The sequence below is a fragment of the Rhinatrema bivittatum genome, chromosome 2, assembly GCF_901001135.1.
Source record: "Rhinatrema bivittatum chromosome 2, aRhiBiv1.1, whole genome shotgun sequence".
Lineage (NCBI taxonomy): Eukaryota > Metazoa > Chordata > Amphibia > Gymnophiona > Rhinatrematidae > Rhinatrema > Rhinatrema bivittatum.
Genome location: NC_042616.1, coordinates 728,358,315 through 728,381,428, shown reverse-complemented (window position 1 = coordinate 728,381,428; position 23,114 = coordinate 728,358,315). Strand labels below are relative to the sequence as shown.

General features: G+C 43.4%; 1 protein-coding gene across 2 annotated transcripts in view; it reads right to left on the bottom strand.

The window, feature by feature from the left end:
• Positions 1 to 23,114, bottom strand: part of LOC115085620 (regulating synaptic membrane exocytosis protein 2-like) — a 914,496-nt gene that overhangs the window by 32,134 nt on the left and 859,248 nt on the right. The window contains exons 1-3 of one of the 2 annotated variants that reach the window (XM_029591859.1): positions 12,717 to 13,171; positions 4,406 to 4,547; positions 3,314 to 3,426 (exon numbers count right to left, since the gene is read on the bottom strand). In XM_029591859.1, coding sequence (XP_029447719.1) covers positions 3,314 to 3,426; positions 4,406 to 4,547; positions 12,717 to 12,858 — 397 coding nt within the window. In that variant the 5' untranslated portion in view covers positions 12,859 to 13,171. Of the gene's footprint in view, positions 1 to 3,313; positions 3,427 to 4,405; positions 4,548 to 12,716; positions 13,172 to 23,114 lie in introns of those variants that run through there. The other variant, XM_029591858.1, reaches the window with a different exon arrangement.

Sequence of the window (23,114 nt, the reverse complement as noted above, 5' to 3'; positions counted from 1 at the left end):
TACACTTTATATGGCGGATATTATTGGTCTCCAGACTTCCTCTGGCCAAAGTTACCTCAGTGTCATTACTGTACCTCATACAGGTATGAGGGATGTTCCGTATCGGCTCATTCCTTAGTGAGTTGCTTCATGACAAGCTTATTTTCACCTTAAGCTCTCTACAACCATCAGACATGGCATACCACAGTATTGTAGTCCTTGCACTACGACCATGCTAGTTTAGATATCTTACTACGAAAATATTTCCTAGTAACCATAACATCTACTCGCACTGCTGGTAACTCGTGCCCCTCGTGGCGTACTAGCCGTAATCTGATAATTCTCCGTACTCACCTACATACCTTCTTCAGGTGTTTACTGATTTCCACAGACTCAGTCCATACTCTTCAAGGATCTTACACTCACTCGAGGGCTCGGCCTTTCCACACCTTGGACTGTAGCATACAGCTTGCATGTTATCTGCAAGATCTGCAGTCCACCTGACATCCACCCAACTCTGGTTTCTTTACTAAAACTAACCTCGAGTTACGATGGATATACCACCCTTCTTTGCCTGCTTCAATGAATGCGTTGCATTCTACCATCAGCAAGCGGCCCTTCTACTTCTGGAATAAGTGAAGGCATTTCGACAAGACCATAGCAACGTCAGTAACATACAACCATCTAAATCTGACTGCCAATACCTAAGGGACTGCGACATGAACTTATCTCCACTCGTTCGCAGTCCGCTAATGCCTAGACAAAGCCAAATGACACCATTCTGGATTTACCCTGTATGTACTAAGAAATTCTTCCATCTGTAAAACCCAACTCGTCCTACCACGACCTGTTGTGAATTTCAGGCTGACTCATAGTTGCCAGCAGCACCCAGTTGTTGTGCCTCTTGCACATGTTCGGTGCAGCTTGGCCCTATACGTACGACTCAGCCTGTAGCTCGCTATTCACCCATATGTGAGGACTACCATCCTGCTTGTCCTGGGAGAAAGCAGAGTTGCTTACCTGTGACAGGTGTTCTCCCAGGACAGCAGGATGTAGTCCTCACGAAACTTGCCCGCCACCCTGCGGAGTTGGGTTCGTTTATGTTTTATTTTATTTTTTCGCTCGTGCTTTTGCTACAAATGAGACTGAGGGGTACCCCTGGTGGCTGCAGGGTTAGTGGCATGCTGGGCTTGCTCAGCGTGCCACTCAAAGTTCTAGAAACTTTGACAAAAGTGTTCCGTGACAGGGCTCCATCTGATGCTGTCACCCATATGTGAGGTCTACATCCTGCTGTCCTGGGAGAACAACTGTTACAGGTAAGCAACTCTGCTTTCCCTCATATGCGCATGTTACACAATTTGATGATTTACATGTGTAAAAGCCAACAAATGCTAAGGAAAATATGTGAGTGAAATCTACACTTACAAATGGTTAAAATTAGGAACTCACTTATCTGGATAAATTTGACTTCTGCTGACACTTGGCCGGATAAATCTCATGAATCACTCACTATTTCTCTGGTTAAGTAAGATAACCGATAAGTGTTAAAACGCTACTTATCTGGCTCTGTTGAAAATATATGCTGTGTATCTTTTAGATATGCGAACATGTTGTTGGGTATATTTAAATGTATTTTATATAGTGCGCATGCATTTGTGCACATGATATAAATATATGTACATGTGCGCGTGCATCCATATAGCTGTGTATATGGGCATGCATGCACTTGTTTTAAAGATATACTCCCTCTGTATCAATATGCCATAAGTCTGTGATTAATAACACATGCAAATCATGTTGCAGAACCACATCTCTTAACTGAATGGCTTTATTTCTCAAAGACTTGGCTTTAATATACCCAATTTTAAGTGTGCATTTTCCTTCTTCCATAGGCTTATCAATCTTATGTCTCACAGGTTAAACAAGACATCGAAAAACGTCTGAGCTTTTAACTTTTAAATCACTTTTTAAGACCTTTATACTGGCCATTTCCCATAATAACCAGAATGGAGTGGGTTTTTAGTAGTAATTGTTCCAGACTGCAATATAGCAGATCAAATTAGACAAGGAAAGTGCTCATAAAAAATACCTGCAGTCATTAGGGGCACACAAAGGCCTGCGGGCCTCCCCAAAGAAGTGAGAAGGTGGTGATGCTTCTTGACATCATCCACTCCGTGGGGCATGATTTATACCAACTGCTCAGTGGCATACTGAAAAATTGGTCCAGAGAGATTACAGCTCCATCCTAATCAAAATGAGGAAGCAAATCAAGGCCTGTAATGAGACAGCAGCTATGCTTCTTGCTGCACTCACTTGGGGGGAAAGGGAACTTGCATGAACAGCTTAGTGGTGGATTGGGAAGCCGTTGTCCAGATAGATTACAGCTGGATAATAGGCCTGCTGATATTAATAATGCACAAGAAATAAACCTTTTTCAATGGAAAGGAAGTTCATGACAGGAGGCTCTGAGGGAGTAGACTCGGGAGCAACATCAGGAAATATTTGTTCAAGGAGAGGATGTGAATGCATGGAATGCCCTCCTGGGGTGGGTGGTGGAGGATAAAATAGTGGCAGATTTTATCCTATGGGATAAGCACAAAGGATTCTTAGTGGTAAAAAGTGAAGAAACCAGATAAGCACAACCTAGTGACAGAGACAAAACAGTGACCCGGTTAAGGGTTGCTTCTGGTACCCCGTATTCCTTCAGGCTTGTGCACTCAGAGTCTGATTCAAAAGGATGATGTAGTGCCATCAACCCTGCCCTTAACTCCCAGCTTGGCACCCAGGGCAGTTGCCTTACTTGCCCTCTCCTTGCAATGGCGCTACCTAGTGGTAGAGGTTTAAGCATTTAAAGTGCCGTACGACAAATGTTGAGGCTCCCCGGATAAATGACGACTTAGGTAATATAAAATGCTAGAAGTCCTAGCAAACCACAGGCAATCATATAGCAGAGTCTATGTGGCAGATTATGCAGGAACTCAGGAGGCCAGATGTTCAGACAACAACCACACTTCTTTTGGCAGCTATTTAAAATTATTACAAAGTGCTGTGGTTATACATAGGAAGGTAGGGGTGATGGAGTTCAACTAAGCAGAGAATCTCGTACGCTTGTCTGCCAAAGACAATAAAGTACGAATGAGGATGATGACAAAAACTGTCCGAGATAAGCAGAAATATCTTACAAGGGGTCATGCTCTATGACTGGCAGTTGGGATGTATCCTGACAATTGTGGACAGAAATAACTGGGCAGACTGGATGGGGCAGCTGGACTTCTGTTTTTGCTGTTATCTACTGTCTTTCAATGATACTATGCAGTCAGTCAAAGGTTCTTACCCATAGATGGTGTTGCCAAAGTCTGGCGTCCTACCAATTGAGCAGGACCAATTCCATCCAGAAAATCGCTGAACTGACTGTCTGAAGCTAATCGCACACCAGGAAAAATCAGACTAAGAAAAATAAGAGAGAAAATAAGTCACAAATATGTATTATCTGGTAAAACTTCAAATACAACTGTAATTTCTGTGCAATATGTGAACAAAAGCTCCTAACAAGTTAAAATACCTTATATAAATCAAAAAGTTACTTATTAAATTGTTTGAACTACTCCCCCATAACTTCACCAGACCCCTAGATACATCCATGTTGAAACACTTCCATAAATATATTCATATCCCCTGCACGTGATTGGTTTGTTCAGATGTGATGTAATAAATGATGTCAAATACACAACATAAATCATGTAGTTTGTGACACTCTTTCAAATACAGCTGTTCTCGAATCAGAGAACTTTCTGGGGGGAAAAATATTATCAACATTTCAACAAATGTCTGCACCATTCCTGTGCTACCAGGGATAGCTTATTATAGCAATTTCCTCCCCAGAGCCCAAGTGCATTGCCTCCCCGATGCATTCTAGCTCTGCTGAATAGGAAACTCAAACTGTCAACCAGAAAGAAAGGCAAACTTAAAATATTATTAAGGTGGAACTTGACGCACTCTATGACATTTTATCTTTTATTTTCAGCCTGGCAGCTTTCTCCTGTTCTTTTCGGCTTCCAGGGCAATTGGATCTGGCCTCTAATGGGCTATTACAACAGGAACCTTCATTTGCAAATATTTCCCATATTTTATCAAGTGACAGTCCTTGTCCAGGGACCATAGGTCACAGCTCCTTTCAGAACCCAATCTGCATGTACCCTGGGCACAGGTGTTACCACTGAGCAACAGCTGAAACTCCCTCCCTTCCTCCCAGGGATTGTGAATGCTGCCTTCTAAGCATCTCTGGCCCTACCGACCTGGGGAGCAATAGCTGAGCCCAGGAAAATGTGAAAAACTCATTAGTGCATCAAGCCAAAATTACAATGAACTGCTAGGTAGTGGAAAAGTATACAGTCTCATATTTCAGATGCGTGATTCCTCTACTCACTTTCCCTCCGAACTGTAGCTGTTCATGCTTCCATCTGTAGATTCTCGACTTGCTTGCCGAGTCATCCAGTTTCTCATCTCCACAGCTAACCCAGTTTCTGTACTTCTCTGGATGGTGCTTTTTAACTTTTTACCTCCCGCATCTATAGTGACAAAATAAATTAAAAATCCCAGATGGGTTAGTGATATCTTATTGTAACTTGTATAATCATAAAAAATTGTGACAGCATTTTGGACGATGACTACAAGCTAAGGAAACGAAAACATTTTTAAAAAGGTGGTCATTGGAAGGTTTTCACAAAAATGGTGCTTTTTTATGGTAAGCCAGATGCATAACTTTCATTTTTTAGATATATACTAATAAAAATTAGATTATGAATAGTAAGAATAGTGATTATATTAGTTCGAGCACACAGTCAAGAATTAGTAAAATTGCTACACAATATAGGTAATATTAAACCAATGGCTAACAAGTTCTTTTAACATTTACATGGGAGAAACTACCATGTGTCAGATTCGAGCAATGTGTCTCTTCGTGGCTTGAGGGAATGCACGCCTGATATGTTTTACCATTAATAGATAATAAATATTTGTCAACAAGAGATACTTGATATATCCTTGAATTTAAAAATAAAAATATATATTTTTTCCAACTGAATCTAGCCTTTTCTAAAGGTGCTGGGCTAACAGCACTGGAAACCAAGTTTATCCACTGGTCCCCAGAATAGATCCAGCATGAGCAGCAACCGTGCAAGTTTCTCAATACTGTCCTGTCAATGTGTCTCAAAATGTTTTTTGGAGGAAGTACGGTTAACCTTGAGAGAATCTTTCTGTCTCTGGGCCATTTCTGTCTTTGAACCTTACTTCAATGAAGGGAGCCAAATTGTGTTGGTAATTTTGAAGGGATATCAGTTCACTGGGAACTGGAATGAATTTGTCAGTAGATGCTTTCCAATTTGTTTTAAGTATATTTGTTCAGTTAAGTTAAAGGTTACATTAAATGTAAATTACTGTTTTGTTTTTTTAATGGGAATAGAATCCATTCATTTTTCTAGTTGTTTCCTGCTACCAGGTCTACCTTAGTGATATGCTAGACTCTCATATTTGATATTAATATCCCATATATAGGAATGTATTCAAAAAGGACTATTTCCTAATTTATGGCTAGGGAAATTTTTTTTTTGCTAATTAATGCCCATAAAGACTTTAACCACTCAGTCAACAGTTCAAATCTGGTTCAGGTGTACTGAAACCAAAAGTCATTTATCACTCTTCAGTCATTATCTATATTCGAGGAGCTGGTGGTACCCATCCAGAATAAGGCAGAGGCTCACTTTAGGACAGTGTGGGAATGCTTGCACTGCTACTTCTGTAATTTTTCATGGATAAATAAGTGGACTTCCATTTCCTGTGCTGTTAATCTGGCACTTTCAATATCCTCTTTTAGTTCAAAAACTTTGGACTTGATTTTTCCAATCGGAGGTAGGCAAGGAAGTCTTCACCTCTCCCACCCTATCGAGTCCCCCCTTCAATTTACAAGATCCACGGGATCCAAACGGAGCAGGAGTGATCTCCAGTCATTCCTACCCTGTTGGTGCTGTACTTCAAAATGGCATCATCTGGATGGCCCATTGCCACCTTACATTTAACATGTCTAAGGCAGAACTTCTAATCTCTCCTTCCAAACCCACTTCCACCCTTTCCCTCTTTTCATATTTCCGTGGATAACACTGTTAACTCCATTCTCTTCTCTGCACACATCCAAAATGCTGCTAAAAGATGCTGTTTATTTCCTTACAATATTTACCAAAAGTCATCCCTTCCTTTTTGAATATGTGGCCAAAATCTTTATCTACTCCCATCACTTCCTGCTTAGACTTCTGCAGTGTGCTCTTCGCAGGTCTTCCACTAAACTACTTATCTCCATTCTAGCCCCACTAAAGTTGATTCAAAATTCAGTTGCACAACTTATTTTCCTCTAATTCTGTTGTGAACATGTAACCCCTTTCTCCATCTGCTTCCACATACAGTTCAAGCTTCTCACACTTGTCAACATGTGTTTTCATGCTGCAGCTCCTCATTACCTCTCCTCTCTCATCTATCCCATAACCCTCATGACCTTTGTTGCTCAGGCAACCTGTTCTCATCTGCGCCCTTCCCCTCCCTTGCCAGCTGCTGACTCTGAAGGTTCCACTTTGTTGTATCCTATGGTTGGAATAGCCTGAGATGGTATGTCATGCTCCCTTCCTGGCCATATTCAAATGCTGCCTTTACACCTACCTTTTTGAGGTTGCTTTTAAATCTTAAAACTTGGCTATGCCTGATCAAAGATTTGTTAACTGTTAACAGGTTTATTAGGGAGGATAATTTTCAAAAGCAATTTTTCAGGGCAAGAGGGCTTTCTTAAAATTGCCCACCCTTTGTCAGTTAAAAGTACATACATTGTTCTGCATTTTTAGCAGGAGGTATTCCTGGGAGCATATTAAGGTCAGGGGAGGAATATAATACATGTGGATTGTTTTTTGTTTTTGTTTTTTCAAATCTACTGCATTCACATTATTTTCCAAGAGAAAAGAATCTGTAGAATAAGCAGATGCAAATATCTGGGAATACTTTGTCCCTGGGGCAATTTTTCAAAGTGAGAATACCCTTGTACCTTTACTTCGAAAACTGGTGCAAAGCCTGTAGGTAGAGAATTCCTGCAGAGTTTGCAGCAATGTGAGCAGTTTGAAAATTGCCCCATAATACAAACATTTTCCAGAGCCTCTTATTTGCCTTTTCTCTCTCTCTTGGCTAGACTGTAAGCTCCATTCAGTGGTGACTGTCTCTTATATGAATCTGTACAGTGCTGTCTTTGCCTAGTAGCACAATAGGAATTCGTAGTAATGGTATAAAAATAAATAAAATATTTTAACTTAGTTATGCGCCTCCTTCTGTAGAAGAAATATTTAATAAACTGAAAATAACATGAAGTCATAACTATGTTTTCAGGGATCACGCTCCTAAACTGTAATTAACAATTTGTGCTTCTTCTCTGTACTAACAAACTGAATCACTAGACCAGAGCTTTCCAAACTGTGTGTCGGGACACGTTAGTGTGTCGCCTGCAGTGTGCAGGTGTGTCGCGCAAGCCTGGTCAACTCTGATGCGAGTTTGGGCTTTTTTTTTTTTCTAGAGATTCACTTTTTTTTTTCAGTTTATGGGTTGCTTATTATTGGGTGATTTTTGCTGTCAATCGCGTTTTTTTGGGGGGCTTGGTGGGTGGAACGAGCCCAGCCATCCTTGCATTGGCTGCTGCTGCCGATGAGGCCTGGCCATGAGGAGTACTGACTGCAAGCAGCAGTGTCTGGTGATCATGGAAGGGAGTGAAGCACTTAACTGGCAACAATCAAAAAGACGAGGTACATGAGTGTGGGGGCCAGACATGTGCTGGGGGGAGAGAGATGAGTGAGTGGGGGGCAAACGTGCTGGGGGGACAGACATGTGCTTGATGGGGAGAGATATGAGTGTGTGGGGGCCAGACATGTGCTGGGGGGAGGAGAGAGATGAGTGTGTGGGGGACAGACAATTTGTTTTATTATTGTTTCTCATAAATTATAACAATAACATGAATCTTGGAATATATATTTTTAATATAAATTTAAGGTTTTCATGAGATAGGTTGTGTTGTGAAACATTTTATTTATGTATATATTTAAGGAAACATACATAAATTGTCGAAATATGTTTCGTTCGTTTAACCTTTAACCTCTGGTTTACTAGTAGACTGAATTACCGTGTCGTGAAATTATGTTTGTCTAAAAAGTGTGTCACCAACATGAAAAGTTTGGAAAGCTCTGCACTAGACAGAACATTCATCCTAATCTCCCTATTTGAATGGCAACACCCCCTTCCCCGCCTCATTATCTAAAGGGCCAACATAATATCTTGGCATTCTGAATTCAAGGTATGATTCTGTTTTTAATGAAAAAGATGGCCAAGAAATCTTACTTTGATGAAGCCACAATATTCTTGGTACATGTTCAAATGAAATCTGTGTGGACAATGGAGCCCAGTATAAGCCATAGAATACTTTTGCTGAAACCTACTGCCACTTGAAAATCTTTCCAAGAGCTTGAAGAAATAGAAGGTCCTACTCTAAGACAATGGGGCTGATTTAATAAAACCTGCGCTAAAATTGGAGTTATATTTTAGCATGGATATTATTTTACACATGTGCTAAAATTCATGGCCCCCCTGAGATGGAGTAAGGTAATGATATACAAACAGACCATGCATAAAAAAACATGTTGCACTGAAAAAGCACAATTTTTTTACCCTTGGTTTATTTGCATATCAACCCAAGCTAATACAAATTACCCCCCAAGAACAGAGTTCTCTGATGTCGCTGGACAAGACATGCGGGTCGGCCTGGCAAGTCCTCCCTCCCTCCCCAACACATATACCTGCACCCAACTCTGGCCAGGCACTTCAGATCCAAGATTCTTCATCCCTCCTTCCCACCCCTCTTATCTTAGTCCAACAGTAGTCGCCCTCCACCTACTCCATTACGCTTTCCCAGAAAAACATGAAGTAGGCCATGGAACAGAAGGTAGTTCCCCCCTCCCTTCCTGGGAGCCCCTGCTGGAGAAGACTCCTCCCAGCAGGGCTACTCCCTCACTGATCTCCTACTGGCCCTTTCACAAGCACGTTAGTGAAAGGACCAATCCCCTTTCAAGAATTCTAAAAGGACAGCCTCTGTGACATTAATTTATTCTCTCCTTCACTGACTAGGGATGTGCATCGGGTGCCCAATCGTTTGCGCTTTCGGGTTCGTGTGGTCGCGGGAAAATCAGCATTTTTTTTAGTAAAAAAAAAATCGTTTTTCAGCTTAGTGCGCACTCCGTTAGTCGAAAATTCAGGGAAAATGGTATTGTTTATCGATTTTACCGATATATGACGAATTAAGAAATATCGTACGATATTTTAATTAGTCATAAAAACGATGCACATCCCTACTGCTGACTGGTCCCTCCTCTGTCACATAGTAAAAGGACCAATCCCCTTTCAGAGATTGTCCTTTTAGAATTCTTGAAAGGGGATTAGTCCTTCCACTGACATGTGTCAGCAAAAGGACCAATCGGAGATCAGTGAGGGAATAGCCCTGCCAGGAGGGGAGGGGGTAATGCCTTCTTTCCATGACCAGCTTTATTTTTTCCCGGGAAAGCATAATGGGGTAGGTGGAGGACAACTACTCCTGGACTAAACTACGAGGGAGGGAAGAAGGGTCAAAGTATCCAGAATGCCTGACCAGAGTGGGGAGCAGTTTTACTGCTGGGGAATGAGGAAAAAGGTGTCGCTCCAGCCCATGGGAAATTTAACGCCTGCCTCTGAGCAAGCATTACATTTCACATGGTAGTAGGAGACATGTTAGGAAATCTCCTGCTTACTGTGCCTCCTTGCATTTCAGGGTGATAGCTAATTTGACTATTACCCTGTAATTTGCATGCACTTGCGCTAAGCTTGCCATTCATTTTTTAGTGTGGATTTTTTTGGTGCTAAAGCCCTTTTTACGTACCAGGGCAACATTTGTGCTGAAAAATCTTTGTTAAAATGCACATAAAAATATGTGGTAGGCTTAGCGTGGCTTATTACATCGGCCCCAATATTTGTATCAACATTTGTGAAGTCTATTAAATAATCAATTTACTTTTGTAGTCATATTTCTTCACACAAGGCTGATGACCTTTACTGCAGCAGAGCCTGGATTCTGTGCAGTGTACTTGAAGATTTACACAGATACACATTTCTATGAGCTAATTGCCTCTGAGTAATGGTATTCAACAGTGCTTTGGTGTTTCTCTAAATAGCACAGTAAATTATACTTCACCTTTACATGTCACTTTATTTCCTTGAATTTTATCACTCAGAATGATAATCAATACATTGCTATAACAAAGTGACTTGTGCTGACAAATAGTACATGAGAATTCTACAATAACTGGAGTTTATATATCTCACATATCTGGATTCAATATTTCAAAAATGCAACAATTACCGGTAATATTTAGGTAGGATTGCTTTAAAGGCAAATACATATAAAGAGTTATATGTTTCAGAATGAAGGCTGCATTTATTTAAATAACAAGTACATCAGTTTTATTTCTGATTCTATAGTAAATTGAAATTACATTTACAAAAAGTGAATGATAAATGTAGTAAAAATGTCATTGTTTTCTGCGGTAACTCTCCCCCCCCACACATACACTCAGTGCCACTGCTTCTTCATGCCTTATATATTTACTTTGCAGAAAACTGGTGCTTAGAAACTCAAGAAAACGTTTCAATGTAACTTCTCTCCATACCTAACATAGCAGAACATTCAGTAATATGGTGAATAGATCATGTTTAATTGTTAAAGAGTCCTACAGCTCCTGCACTTTCATTTGCCAAATTGGCAACATTCGGTGGTACGTAGAAAACAAAAAATAATATAGTATATCTCAATGGTAGGGGAATCTGTATTACAATCAAGGTATAAATACAAAAGCAGGCCAATTAGAATGTGTTTTAGAAATCTGAAAATATTTTTCAGAATGTGTATAATAAAAGTGCGTTGGTCTCCATTAACCCTGGACAGTAACTTTTGCAAGTCCTACAGTTCTGCCTCCCACTTACTTACTTTTCAGCTGCTTGAAATTACCTATAATTGCCACCAGAACTGCCAGCTTGTCCACTGCAAAAAGCTGCCACTTAAATAACAATTCTCTTTGCCTTTTCCTGGAAATTGACTTCAAGCTGCAAGTTCCTCCAACTGTGACAGGTTTTCCGGCAGTAATTGCAAGAACAGCTTGAACTTCTTAACTAAAAATTGGCCTTTGGCCAGCAATCTGCTGATTAAGGTTTCAGCTCCTGCATGTTTCTCTGAAGTAGGTTAATACACACAAAATGTTTACAATTTTTCAAAATACATTTTCTTCAGTTGCTAACTGACAAGGAGATTATGCGTCACTGCAAGCTGACGAATGTTTTTCTTCTTTCTATTGTACTACATTAGAAACTGAACTAAAAGTTAATATTGACAACTGGACTATTTATGGGAAGTTTAAACAGTGTCATGGTATTATAAAATTGCAAGCACGAATATTAGTGGAAAATCAAGTAATGATGAAGCTGCATTAAATGTATAATTTACAGCAAATGAGGGAGAATGGAGAAGAATGTATGCTGCAAGAAACACACCTGTTAGGTGATTATATAGTATTTTGCAAGCAATGAAGCAATGATAAAGAAAAAATCTTGTGTTCTTATGAAATTATTAATAATTCACCTAATTTTGTTGTGATCCTTAAAAGTGAATCTTATAAATAATCGCTCAATAAAGAATGCAATGGAGTGTCAATAAACTGAAGGGCAATATTGTCTCTTTTGCAAGTAGGACATCCTTTTCAGGAAGAATTCGTATGATTCAGTTTATTACAGTCATGTACATACAATAAAATCCGTAAATAAAAAAAGTCTATAGTCCTACGAAAAAATTTAAATCAAAGCAATTTTTACAATTCATGAGTCAAATCCAAAATTTTGGAATGGTCATGAAGCCACATGTTTTAATGTCAGTTATTGCTGGTAGCACATTTTTAAAGTACTGTAGTTTAAGTATTGGTGCAGTCTGGCAAACCATATTAATTTTTAAAATGTAAAACTACCATGTCCCTTCTATACCAATAATCAGTTAATTCTCAATAGAATCAGAAGTTAATACGGTGGTTCTTTTTTTTTTTTCCATTAAGAATCTTGAGATCTAAATGGTCACAAACGGAAACCTTGCTTCCTCGGCCAGAGTAATTTCTGTTCAGTATGGGCTGTGGCAGTTCAATCCTGCTATAAGACATTCTTCTGAAACAGATCTAGGTCAAGGACCTCTTGTGTTTCTGTCAAGGAGCACGGCACAATTATTATAGGAATTAGAACTGTAACAATGCCGTGCTTCCCATGCAACTTTAATACTTGCATGACACCCAATCAAAAAATAACTACTGGACTACCAGTCTTGCACAGTGAGCTCTAGCACTTAAAGAGCCAGCCTTGTGCAATGCACGCTCCTGAGAAAGGAGGGTCTGCACCTTCAACCTGATTAATGCTCCGACTTTAAAAGCGCACCCAGGGGCGCTCTGGGAGACCTTATTCCGTGCAGCTGCTAACGCTCCCTCTTTTCAAGGCGAGCGACTCTGCCAAATCCCCCGCCGTTCGCCCCTTTGTTCTTAACTCGCTTCATTCACACCCATTTCACGTAGCACTGCCCTCCCTCCGCCCAGAAACCCGGGGCTCACCTTCGTCGTCTTCCAGGGAGTTCATGCAGGGGAAGTAGCCGGCCAGCGCCTCGAAGGAGGCGGAGAGGCTGCTGCGGCTCTGGGAGCGCTGCATGCGGAGCCCCCCGCCGCCGCCGTCCTGCCGGTGCTGCTGCCTGCCCATTTTGGACGAGCCGCCGGCCACGCGGTACAGGATGCGAGGCGTCTTGGCGGTTAGCGGGCTCCGCTGGCAGGCGACTCAGCCGGCGAGGGCTCTGGGCACGGGCGGCGGGAGGTAGAACGGCTCCGGCCCTCGATTCCCGCGCACGACGACGCTCGCCTCGTCCGTGGCCCTGGCGATGGAGGCGCTGCACTCGCTCGCCTCTCTCTCACGGCTCGGTGCTGGCGAGTGGGCAGGGCAGGGCACTGCAGCCTGTTAGATGAGCAGCGATTCAGCTTCCTCTCACCGCCAATGATCGCTTCGGAATAATCAGCAGTCTCGCCTTCAACTGGCTCCTGCTGCTATTTTTTTTTTTTTTTTTGCTTTACCCACTTTATGAATGATAAAATGTAAAGAGCAACTCCTTATAACAGTATATCAAGGCAGTATCCCTCACCCAGGACAGGCACTAACTATGTTTAACTCCCAAATCACAGATATGTCTTTCTCCTCCCTTGCTCCTTCTGAATTCATATGCAATATTATACCTACACCAAGAGGGGCTTACATCTCCTGATTTCAGGAAGATAGATCGAGTCGTGTAGCCCCTCACATTCTGAAACTGGGACTTTTAGATGTATGCACACTATTCCAGCACTAAGACAACCTTTAGCAGACCCTGCAAGGTAAAATATATTACACAGAACAAACACATTTTGCAAGAATAGTGCTAGGAAGAGAGTACATTTTACAAATCTCATTTTTATGTACCTTTCATCACTCTAAATCACATCAAATCTTCACTGATGTCTACTGTGCTGTTAGCACCTCTGACTGTGCATGTAAAACTGCCCCCCCAAAACCTAGGCCACCACCAAAACCTCACCCCAAGTTACTAGTTGCCCCAAGGGCGGTCCTATAATGAGGCAGGGCGAGGCAGCTGCTTCAGGCGGCAGAATTTTGAGGTGGCAAAAAAATGCCCCTCTCAGAACCCCACTGTGGCGTCCACCTCACCCTGCCTGCCCCTGCCATGGCTGCCAACCCAGGCCGATGGCAGCAGAAAAGAGGAGGGTTGCTGCCGCAGGCTGCTGCTGGAGGCCAGGCCAGTGGCGTGGAGGAGGGACGCCATCGCTGGAGGCCAGGTCAGCGGCATGGAGGAGGGCCACTGCCGCCGCCAGAGGCCAGGTTGGCTCCTTGGAGGAGGGACATTGCCGCTGCCGGAGGCCAGGTTGGCGGCATGGAGGAGGGCCACTGCTGCTGGAGGCATGGAGGAGGGACACCACCAGCATAGGCCAGGACTGTGGCATGGAGGAGGATCACCCCTGCCAAAGGCCAGGCTGATAGTGGCTGAAGGGAGGAGGGATGGAGGCGGGGCTAGCGGGGGGCCATTTTGTCCTTTGTCTCAGGCGGCAGATTGCCTTGAGCCGCCCCTGAGTTGCCCATCTTACAGTGGTATAAAAAGTTGACTAATATGTGTGCCTCCTTAGAGGCTCTCTCTCTCAAACTGGATTTGTGATCTAAATACCCCTCATTTTCATAAACTCCTCCTTTTTGACTCCATTTTTAGAGTTTGCATATGCATCTTGCAATGTGTTATTTATCGCATGCGTTATGGTGGGCCCCAATGCGATTTGATAAATGACCCTGTTAGTATGTAGCATATCATATTTATCACTTTCCTTTTTAACATCAAAAAACAAAAACAAAACTACTCCCGGTGCACAGGGCCAACTAATAAGAAGCTAGATAGCATAATAAAATGTACCCTTTTAACAGTTAATCTGCATGAGCATTCAGCTATTACTTTATTAAAAAAGTAAGCACATTTAAAACAAAATAGAGACATGGGATTGCACATATCCATGGTGTTTCTTTATAAGAAAACACTTCCCTGGCTTCATTCTTCCAAACATCACTGACAATATTAAATAGAAAAAATCTCCATAGGAATGATAAAGCTACATGATTTACAGCAAAGTAATAAAACATCAACAGCTGGGCCAAAGGAAAGGTTCTGGACTGTGGGATAAAGGCATTAGACTAGTAATGGACTGCACTGGTCTGAGAGGGAAACTGTTACAGAGATGTGATCAAATGGTTTCTATCACTGGGCTATACCCATACCATGATATGGTCTGTTCAGGAAGGATTCGAGTAGCAGGAAAGGGGAAGGAGGAGTACTTTATATAAATTGTGACATTAAAGCAACTGAAATGCAGAGAGTAAAAGGAAAACAATGAGAACAGACTTGAGACTATCATAATGCCTCTGAATAGATCTATGGTGCAACTGCCCCTTGAGTACTGCATGTAGTTTGAGTTGCCCCATCTCCAATAAGACACCAGAACGGTACAGAGAAGGGCAACAAAAATGATAAAAGGGATAGAACTGCTCCCCTTAAGAAGGAAAGCTAAACAGGTTAGAGCTCCTCAGCTTGGAGAAGAGAAGATTGAGAGGGGAGATGTTAGGGGTTTATAAAATTGTGAGTGAGGTGGAACAGATAAATAGGGAATGCGTATTTACTCTTTCAGATAGCACAAAGAGAGGGGACATGCTATGAAACTAACTGGTAGCAGATTTAAAATAAATTGGAGAAAGCATTTTTTTTTCATTCAATGCACAATTAAGCAGTGGAATTGTTGCCACAGGATACGGTCAAGGCATCTAGTATAGCTGAGTTTAAAAAGGGTTTAAATAAGTACCTGGAAGAAAAGTCCATAAACAATTATTAGCCAGGTAGACATGGGAAAGCCATCTTTTATCCTAAGGAGTGGACAACAAGAAATGGATTCGCTCTTTAGGATCTGCCAGGTACTTCCTAAAGCAGTAGTTCTCAACCCAATCCTTTGAACACAACCAGCCAGGCTGGTTTTCAGGATATCTTCAATGAATGTGCATGAGATACTAGATCTGCATACAATGGAGGCAATGCCTGGAAATCTCTCTGGTGTGACTGGGTGTGTCCTGAGGACTGGGTTGAGAATGCCTGTCAGAGGAATCCAGATATGTCACTGTTGGAGACAGGATGCTGGGCTTGATGGACCTTTCTTCTGAGCCAGCATGGCATTTCTTATTTTCTTATCTTGAAAAGGAGAGCTAGCACTTTCATTTATACCCATGCATTTTACAAACTTTCAGGACAGGAATAAGAACTGAATAAAGATTTAGTCAAAGACATACATAAGGCTGGAGTGAAAAAGAAATGTTGCTGATGGGTGATCTTAATCTGCTGATTTTTGATTTAGCCTTCCATCTGCAGAAACAGAGAGATTCTGGACTCCCTTCGAGGGATGCTTCTCAGGCAAATGGTAATGAAACCCATAAGAAAGGAAGCAACACTGGACCTGATACAAATGGGGAATGTATTTCTATTGTCACAGTAGGTGGTCACGTGAGCTCTAGTAATCACTAAACAAACAGGTCGATGCAATATCGGCGAGTGGAAAACGCTCTCCTAACGCGCACCGATGCATCTTGCTGGGGTGCCCGATGTAATATTTAAATGGGCTGCTACAGTAAAAAGGAGGCGCTAGGGAAAATTATGCGCCCCTAGAGCCTTCTCAGCAACGGGCACTCAGGAGAGGTGGCTGTTAGTGCGGGTTAGGAAAATGGACCCTCAATTTTACGAGCATCCGCTTTCCTATCCTGTGCACAGCCATGGGTTAGGTAAATGAGCATCTGTTTTCCTAACCTGACCACTGGCGACTTTTTTATTTTTTTTTTCCTTACTCCTTTTTTCTGTTCCTCTGACTTAATATCGCCAAGATATTAAGTCAGAGGAACTGAAATAAGGAACAGAAAAGCAGTATTTTTTGCTTTTCTGTTAACTTTAGGGCTCCTCAAGAATTAATGCCTGCTCCAGGACATGTTAATTTTTGAGAATAAAAATGTGTGATTTGCTTGCACATTTTTTTTTTTTTTGCATCGGGGTGATAGCTAATAGCCTCAGTGACATGAATTTACATGTGTTGAGCACTATTAGCTACGCGCTGGTTAGGACGTGTGCTTTGGTCGCGCTAATTCCCTTAGGGGCAGATTTTACGAGCCCTGCTCGCCTAAATCCGCCCAAATCCGGGCGATTTAGGCGAGCAGGGCCCTGCACGCCGGTGAGCCTATTTTACATAGGCCTACCGGCGCGCGCAGAGCCCTGGGACTCGCGTAAGTCCCGGGGTTTTCGGAGGGGGCGTGTCGGGGGCGGGACCGAGCGCAGTGCCGTTTTGGGGGCGTATTGGGAGCGGGTCCGGGGGCGTGGTTACGGCCCGGGGCGGTCCGGGGGCGTGGCCGCGCCCTCCGGACCCGCTCCCAGGTCGCGTCCCGGCGCGCTAGCGGCCCGCTGGCGCGCGGGGATTCCCGACAAAGGTAAGGATGGGGTTTAGACAGGGCCGGGCGGGTGGGTTAGGTAGGGAAAGGGAGGGGAAGGTGAGGGGAGGGCAAAAGAAAGTTCCCTCCGAGGCCGCTCCGATTTCGGAGCGGCCTCGGAGGGAACGGAGGTAGGCTGTGCGGCTCGGCGCGCGCCGGCTATACAGAATCCATAGCCTTGCGCGCGCCGATCCCAGATTTTAGCGGATACGCGCGGCTCCGCGCGTATCTACTAAAATCCCGCGTACTTTTGCTTGCGCCTGATGCGCCAGCAAAAGTACGCCTATTCGCGCGTCTGAAAATCTACCCCTTATTGCATAAAGGTTTTTGGACGCACGTCAAAAACTCGCGTCCAAGCATGTGTTAAGCAGTGCTGAGCGCACTATAGTGCATCGACCTGAGTGTGGGATAATATAGGATCAAAGGCAGAGATAAATCACAAAAAGTTCAGGGACCAAGACTTCAGGAGTACCAATTTTGTTAAGGGAATCTGCGGGGAGGCACTGGCAGGGAAGATCTTGGAGAAGCAGAAGAACAGTTTATTAAAGTAAAAGAAGTTATTTTAAGAGCATCAAATCTTTATGTTAGGACAGTAAATAACAGGGTGGCTCAAAATGGAAGGACAAAAAGATTAGCATTCAGTAGTTACAAAGGATCTCAGATAAAAGAGAGGAGGCAAAATTATCTTGAAAACCTGAGGGAAGTAGGATAGATAATGAAGACAGCAATGGTTCAGTTGGAGAAAAAATTCCTAATGCAATAAAACAAGATGACAAAACTTATTTCACAATATGTTGGTGGATTTATTGCTAAAAGGAATAGGGTTGAATTTTCAAAGGACTGTAACATAACTATCGTAGCAATTTTCAAAAGCCATTTACTCGAGTAAAGTGCACTTATGCGAGTAAATCCTATGGACAATTCAATGGCAAATATTGTAGCAATTTTCAAAAGCCCCCTTATTCATTTTATTTTTTTATTTAAAAATTTCTAGACCACCATCGCTGTTTCTTGGCGATTTAGGGGTAGATTTTAAAAGGTTGCGCGCAGGCATACATTTACACGCGCTACCTGGTGCGCACACATGTACACCCAATTTTATAACTTGCGCACGCAGGCGCGTGCAAGTTATAAAATCAGGGGTCGGCACGCGCAAGGGGGTGCAAAATTGTGCACCTTGCGTGCGCCGAGCGGCACTGCCTTCCACGTTCCCTTCCCCCTAACCTGACCTTCCCACCCCTTCCCTAACCTTTCCCCCACTAGCATTACTCTAACCCCCCAAAAAGTTTTGTTTTATGTTTTGTGCCTGCCTCCGGACAGGCACAAATTGTGCATGCCGGCCAACAGCTGGTGGACGATCCCCGGCACAGCGGCAAATATAGCCGCTATGCCGGGAGCCTGAACCCACCCTCACCTCACCCTCTCCCCGTCCCTTTTTGCAAGCCCCGAGACTTACACGCGTCCCGGGGCTTTACGTGCGTCGCCGGGCCTTTTCAAAATAGGCCCGGTGCGTGTAACCCTTTTAAAATCCGGCCCTTACAGTAGAACATACATAATCCTGAGAATATAAACATACATAAAATTCAGGACAATATAAAAACAAAATAAAACAATCATTAGCCTTCCTAATAGTCATCTCCAAAACCTACTGAGCTCAAAATCAAATCATTTAAAAATATGGATATAAATGCCAACAAGTTCCCATGATGCCGAAACCTCTCAAGCTGATCATTATCACAGTTTTTACCTTATGTATGATAGCCGTTGACCCCAGTCCTACTCAAAACATATTGAAAAAAGCGAATACATGTAAAACAATCTAACTATTCAAGGAAAAGAATAATCATCACATCCCAATAAGAAATACTTATTAATAAAACTAAAAATCAACACATCCCGGTAGGATGGCTTATTTATAAAAGAATGATTTGACAAGTTTTCTAAATCTCAATAGTGAGGGTTCTGTCTTCATCAAATCAGGAAGAGAGTTCCAAATAATTGCCCCTTGCACATAAAATAAGCATTCTCTAAATTTGTCAAACCTGATTTCCTAACACATAGCAAGTTTTGGGCTTTGAACTGCGAACTCCTAGCAGGCTGATAAATCTTCAAAGCTGCATTAAAGGAAGGGGGCACTACATCACAAATTCCCTTAAATATGAACATCACAATCTTAAACTTGATGCACCAGATTATAGGTAGCCAATGAAGCTATTTGCATAAAGTGCATTTACATATGTAAAACCCAATTTTAAGTGTGTAAATGCTTTTTAAAATCAGGCCCAAATTGAATGGAGGCTGACAGAAAAAACAGAAATATTGAACAAATATTTCTGTTCAGTGTTCACCAAAGAATAGACTGGAGAATGTCAACGGCTAGGTGGTAGGAGTAAATATGAAAGAAGGGTAGATACCATTCTATTTACACAGATGCAATTAGAAAACAGAGTGGAAAAAGCAATGAGGTCAGATGGGGCTCAGAGAGGCTCTGGAATCTCCATTAACATTTCTGTTTAATCTTGGAAGAGAAAAGTGGTCCTTGAGGACTGTGGATGGGATGATTATTGGGTGATAGCATTTTTTTTTTTTGAAATATATTTACAAATTTAAAGTGAGAACAGGCACATGATGGGGGCAATTTTGAGTGGCCTGCGGAGTTGCAAAGTACATGTGTACATTGCACCCAGTTTTCAAAGAGAAACTAGTCAGTGATTTCCCACTGAAAATTAGGTACAACCAGGTGCATACAATGAGTCGGACAAGGGATCAGAGGTAAAACAGCATGTGTACATTTGATAATGCCATTGTATGTGCATTGATTTCTCTCCTGACCTAAACACACCCCAGGAAACATCTTTTTAATTTTGCTAAAATTCTGTGTTGTGAAAGCCAGCATCAGCATGTGCTTGTAGTCATGGTGAGGGGGCAGTTTTCACCCAGGGCAATGTACCTGGTTAGATACCTACTTACTCAGGCAAATCTCTCTAAAAATTGGCCTCCCTATGTGTGTTCACTCTGTGCTCTGTTTGCAGTATCAAAAATTCAACTGCAGCAGAGTAGTGAGAGGAAAGCTTAAAGGTAAATTTTAAAATAAACGTGTGGGCATCCATGTGCCCACAGTTCCCGGTGCGCGCACATGGACGCATCGATTTTACAACATGCACATGGCGACACATGTATGCTATAAAATCCAATACCCATGCACACATGTGCGCCCAATTTTCTATCCACATGCGCAATGGGAGGGATTTTATTTAAAAAATGTGCGGCGATGCAATCAGGCCATCCCCATTTCCCTCTCAGTACACTCCAATTAAGGAGCGGACTAGGAGGGAACTTCCCTGTTCCCCTACCTATCCTTCCTCCCTTTTCCCTTCTCCTCCCCGACCCCTAAACCTACCCTAACTATCCTATTTTTTGTTGTTCTAGAACTGTTGCAAAGAGCGCCCTCAGGCCCGGTTAGGAGCTCAGAGGCGTGGTCCCATCTAAGGTAGGATGTGAGCCCTTGGGCCACAGCACGGCTCATGGAGGAGCCCCAAGACACATCGCGGGAGGTGAGCTGGTACAAGCATGGGTGGAGCAGGAGTGAGGCTGGAGTAAAGACAAGGCAAGGATTATCCAGGACAGGAACTAGGTAGGGTCAGCCCTCCACTGGACCTAAACGTACCAATGAGATCGAGCAATGCAATGCTGATCTCAAGAGTAACCCTCCGGCCACTCGATAGCCCTTCCGGACCCGTCACTAGAGAACGACGAGTGCGTGAGCCAGACGGAGGTTGAGGGAAGGAACATGAAGACTTGGACGAAGACTCAGAATACTCGGAGGATTCAGATGTAGACTTGGATACTTAGACGAAGACTTGGATACTCAGGAGACTCAGACAAAGACTTGGATTCTCAGGAGACTCGGACGAAGAATTGGATACTCAAACAAGGACTCAGTATATTCAGAAGACTTGGACAAGGATTCAAGTTGTTCGGAAGTTTCAGGCAAGGATTCAGGAGTCAGGCGAAAGTACTGGGTGAGAACTGCATCGCAGCCCGCCCTACACAGCCACCCATGGCTGGTCGCGGACCACACTGAACGCGAAGCTGACTCCAGGCGAAGACATGGAACTTGAGACTGGAACATGAAGAAGATTCAGTAGAGGCCTGCACCGGGATGCGCCCTACATAGCCGCTTGTGGCTGGTCGCGGACCACGCTAGAGTGAAACAGGTTCTGGCAGAGTCTTAGGCATGGACAGATGCAGACACAAGGGAACTCTGTAGACCGGGAACAAGATACTCAGGAAAAAGGCTTTAAAAACAGAAGTCTCTCGGAGGCTTGCGCTGCAGACGAGAAGAAGGCCTTGTACCACGAGGCGCCTTACACAGCCATCCCATGGGCTGGTCACGGACCACGACATGGCACGCCAAGAGAGGTGGACAGACGAGGGACCTGGGAAAAAGTCAAGACAGGAACATCGGACATCAGGAGCATGGAACATGGCACCTGAGGACATGGGACATCAGGACATCTGGACACGGAACATCTGGAACATCAGGAACTGAAGACAGGCGAGGAGGGAGCTCTGAAGAGGGATGAGACCAGGAATATCAAGGAGATGAGGTTCAGGAGCACGAGGAACATGGAACGAAGATCCATCAAGGCAGACCACGGAAGACGTGGATCGGAAGGGAGATCAGACACTGTTCAAACCCGATCCGAAGGCACTGAGGAATGGCAGCAAGGTCCTTTTATAGGGCTTAAGTGGCACAGGTTGATGACATCACTGCTGAGGGCCGCCGCTGGTCCTTTAAATGCCGAGGTGAAGCATGCGCCTGCGCCTATACTGAAGCAGGAAGAAGACTGCACATCGGCGGCGTCCCTGCCACGTGGGAGACCCGGAGGACAGTGGCATCGGTGGTGGAGGTGCTGCCGTGAAGAAAGGAACAAGCTGCAGCAGCAGCTCCTTGCCACGAAGAAGAGGCTCCCGCTGGCGTCTCTAGGACCGCGGAAAAGCCCGGAGCATCGCAGCTCGGCCTGCCGCGGGACAGCATCAGCAGCGGACTGGCTGGCCGTGTTCAAGGAAGCAGGTAGGTGGGGGGCTGCCCGCGGCACGCGGGTAGACTCACAACAAGAACTTACCCGCTTGATGGAGCTGGAGTAAGTTCTGCGTGCTGTCCAGCTGCTAGAGCACGCTTCACCAGGACAGCACAAAATGGTGCTGTCCCAGCCTGCCCCGCCCCTTTTGCTTTGAGCCGGTCTTTGGCACATAAATGGAGATACGGGTGTGCTCGGGGCCTTTTAAAAATCCCTGCGATGCATACGCAGCCCGGCCACGTGCGTATCTCCATGTTTTTATGTGCGCCTGCATTTGAAAATTTAGCTGTTAGTGAGAAACTGTGAGAGGCAAAAGAGAGATACAGACAATTAAGTAAGAGTAAAAGAAAAAAGAGAAATGATATAGTGAAAGATTCAATATAGTGAAAGATTCAATATAACAACAATGTTCATTACGAAATGTCGAGTCTTCGTAGAAAACCCTTGTCATTATCAAAATCCATACTAAAAATTAGGGTGCATCTCACCAAATTTTATGTATGTGAATACTTACTTGATTCAAAATGAATGTCCACATCAATGCTTCTGGCATTGCCAGATATCATTACATTTATGTTCAATTCACCCAAATTTGGGGCTTTGAATAAAAGATGTGCATCTTATGCTAAAAATATAGGGCCAGGGATCGCGCGCCAGCAGTTGGCCAGCACGCGCAACTTACTTCAGCTGGGTAGTGCGCGCACATGTACACCGCATGCGCTGCTTTTAAAATCTACCCATAGAATTTGGATGGAGTGCATCTTTTGGAATTTCCATCTAAATGCCTTTTACTTGGCACTTTTCGATAGTACCCATTATGTATTATGCCATGCACTT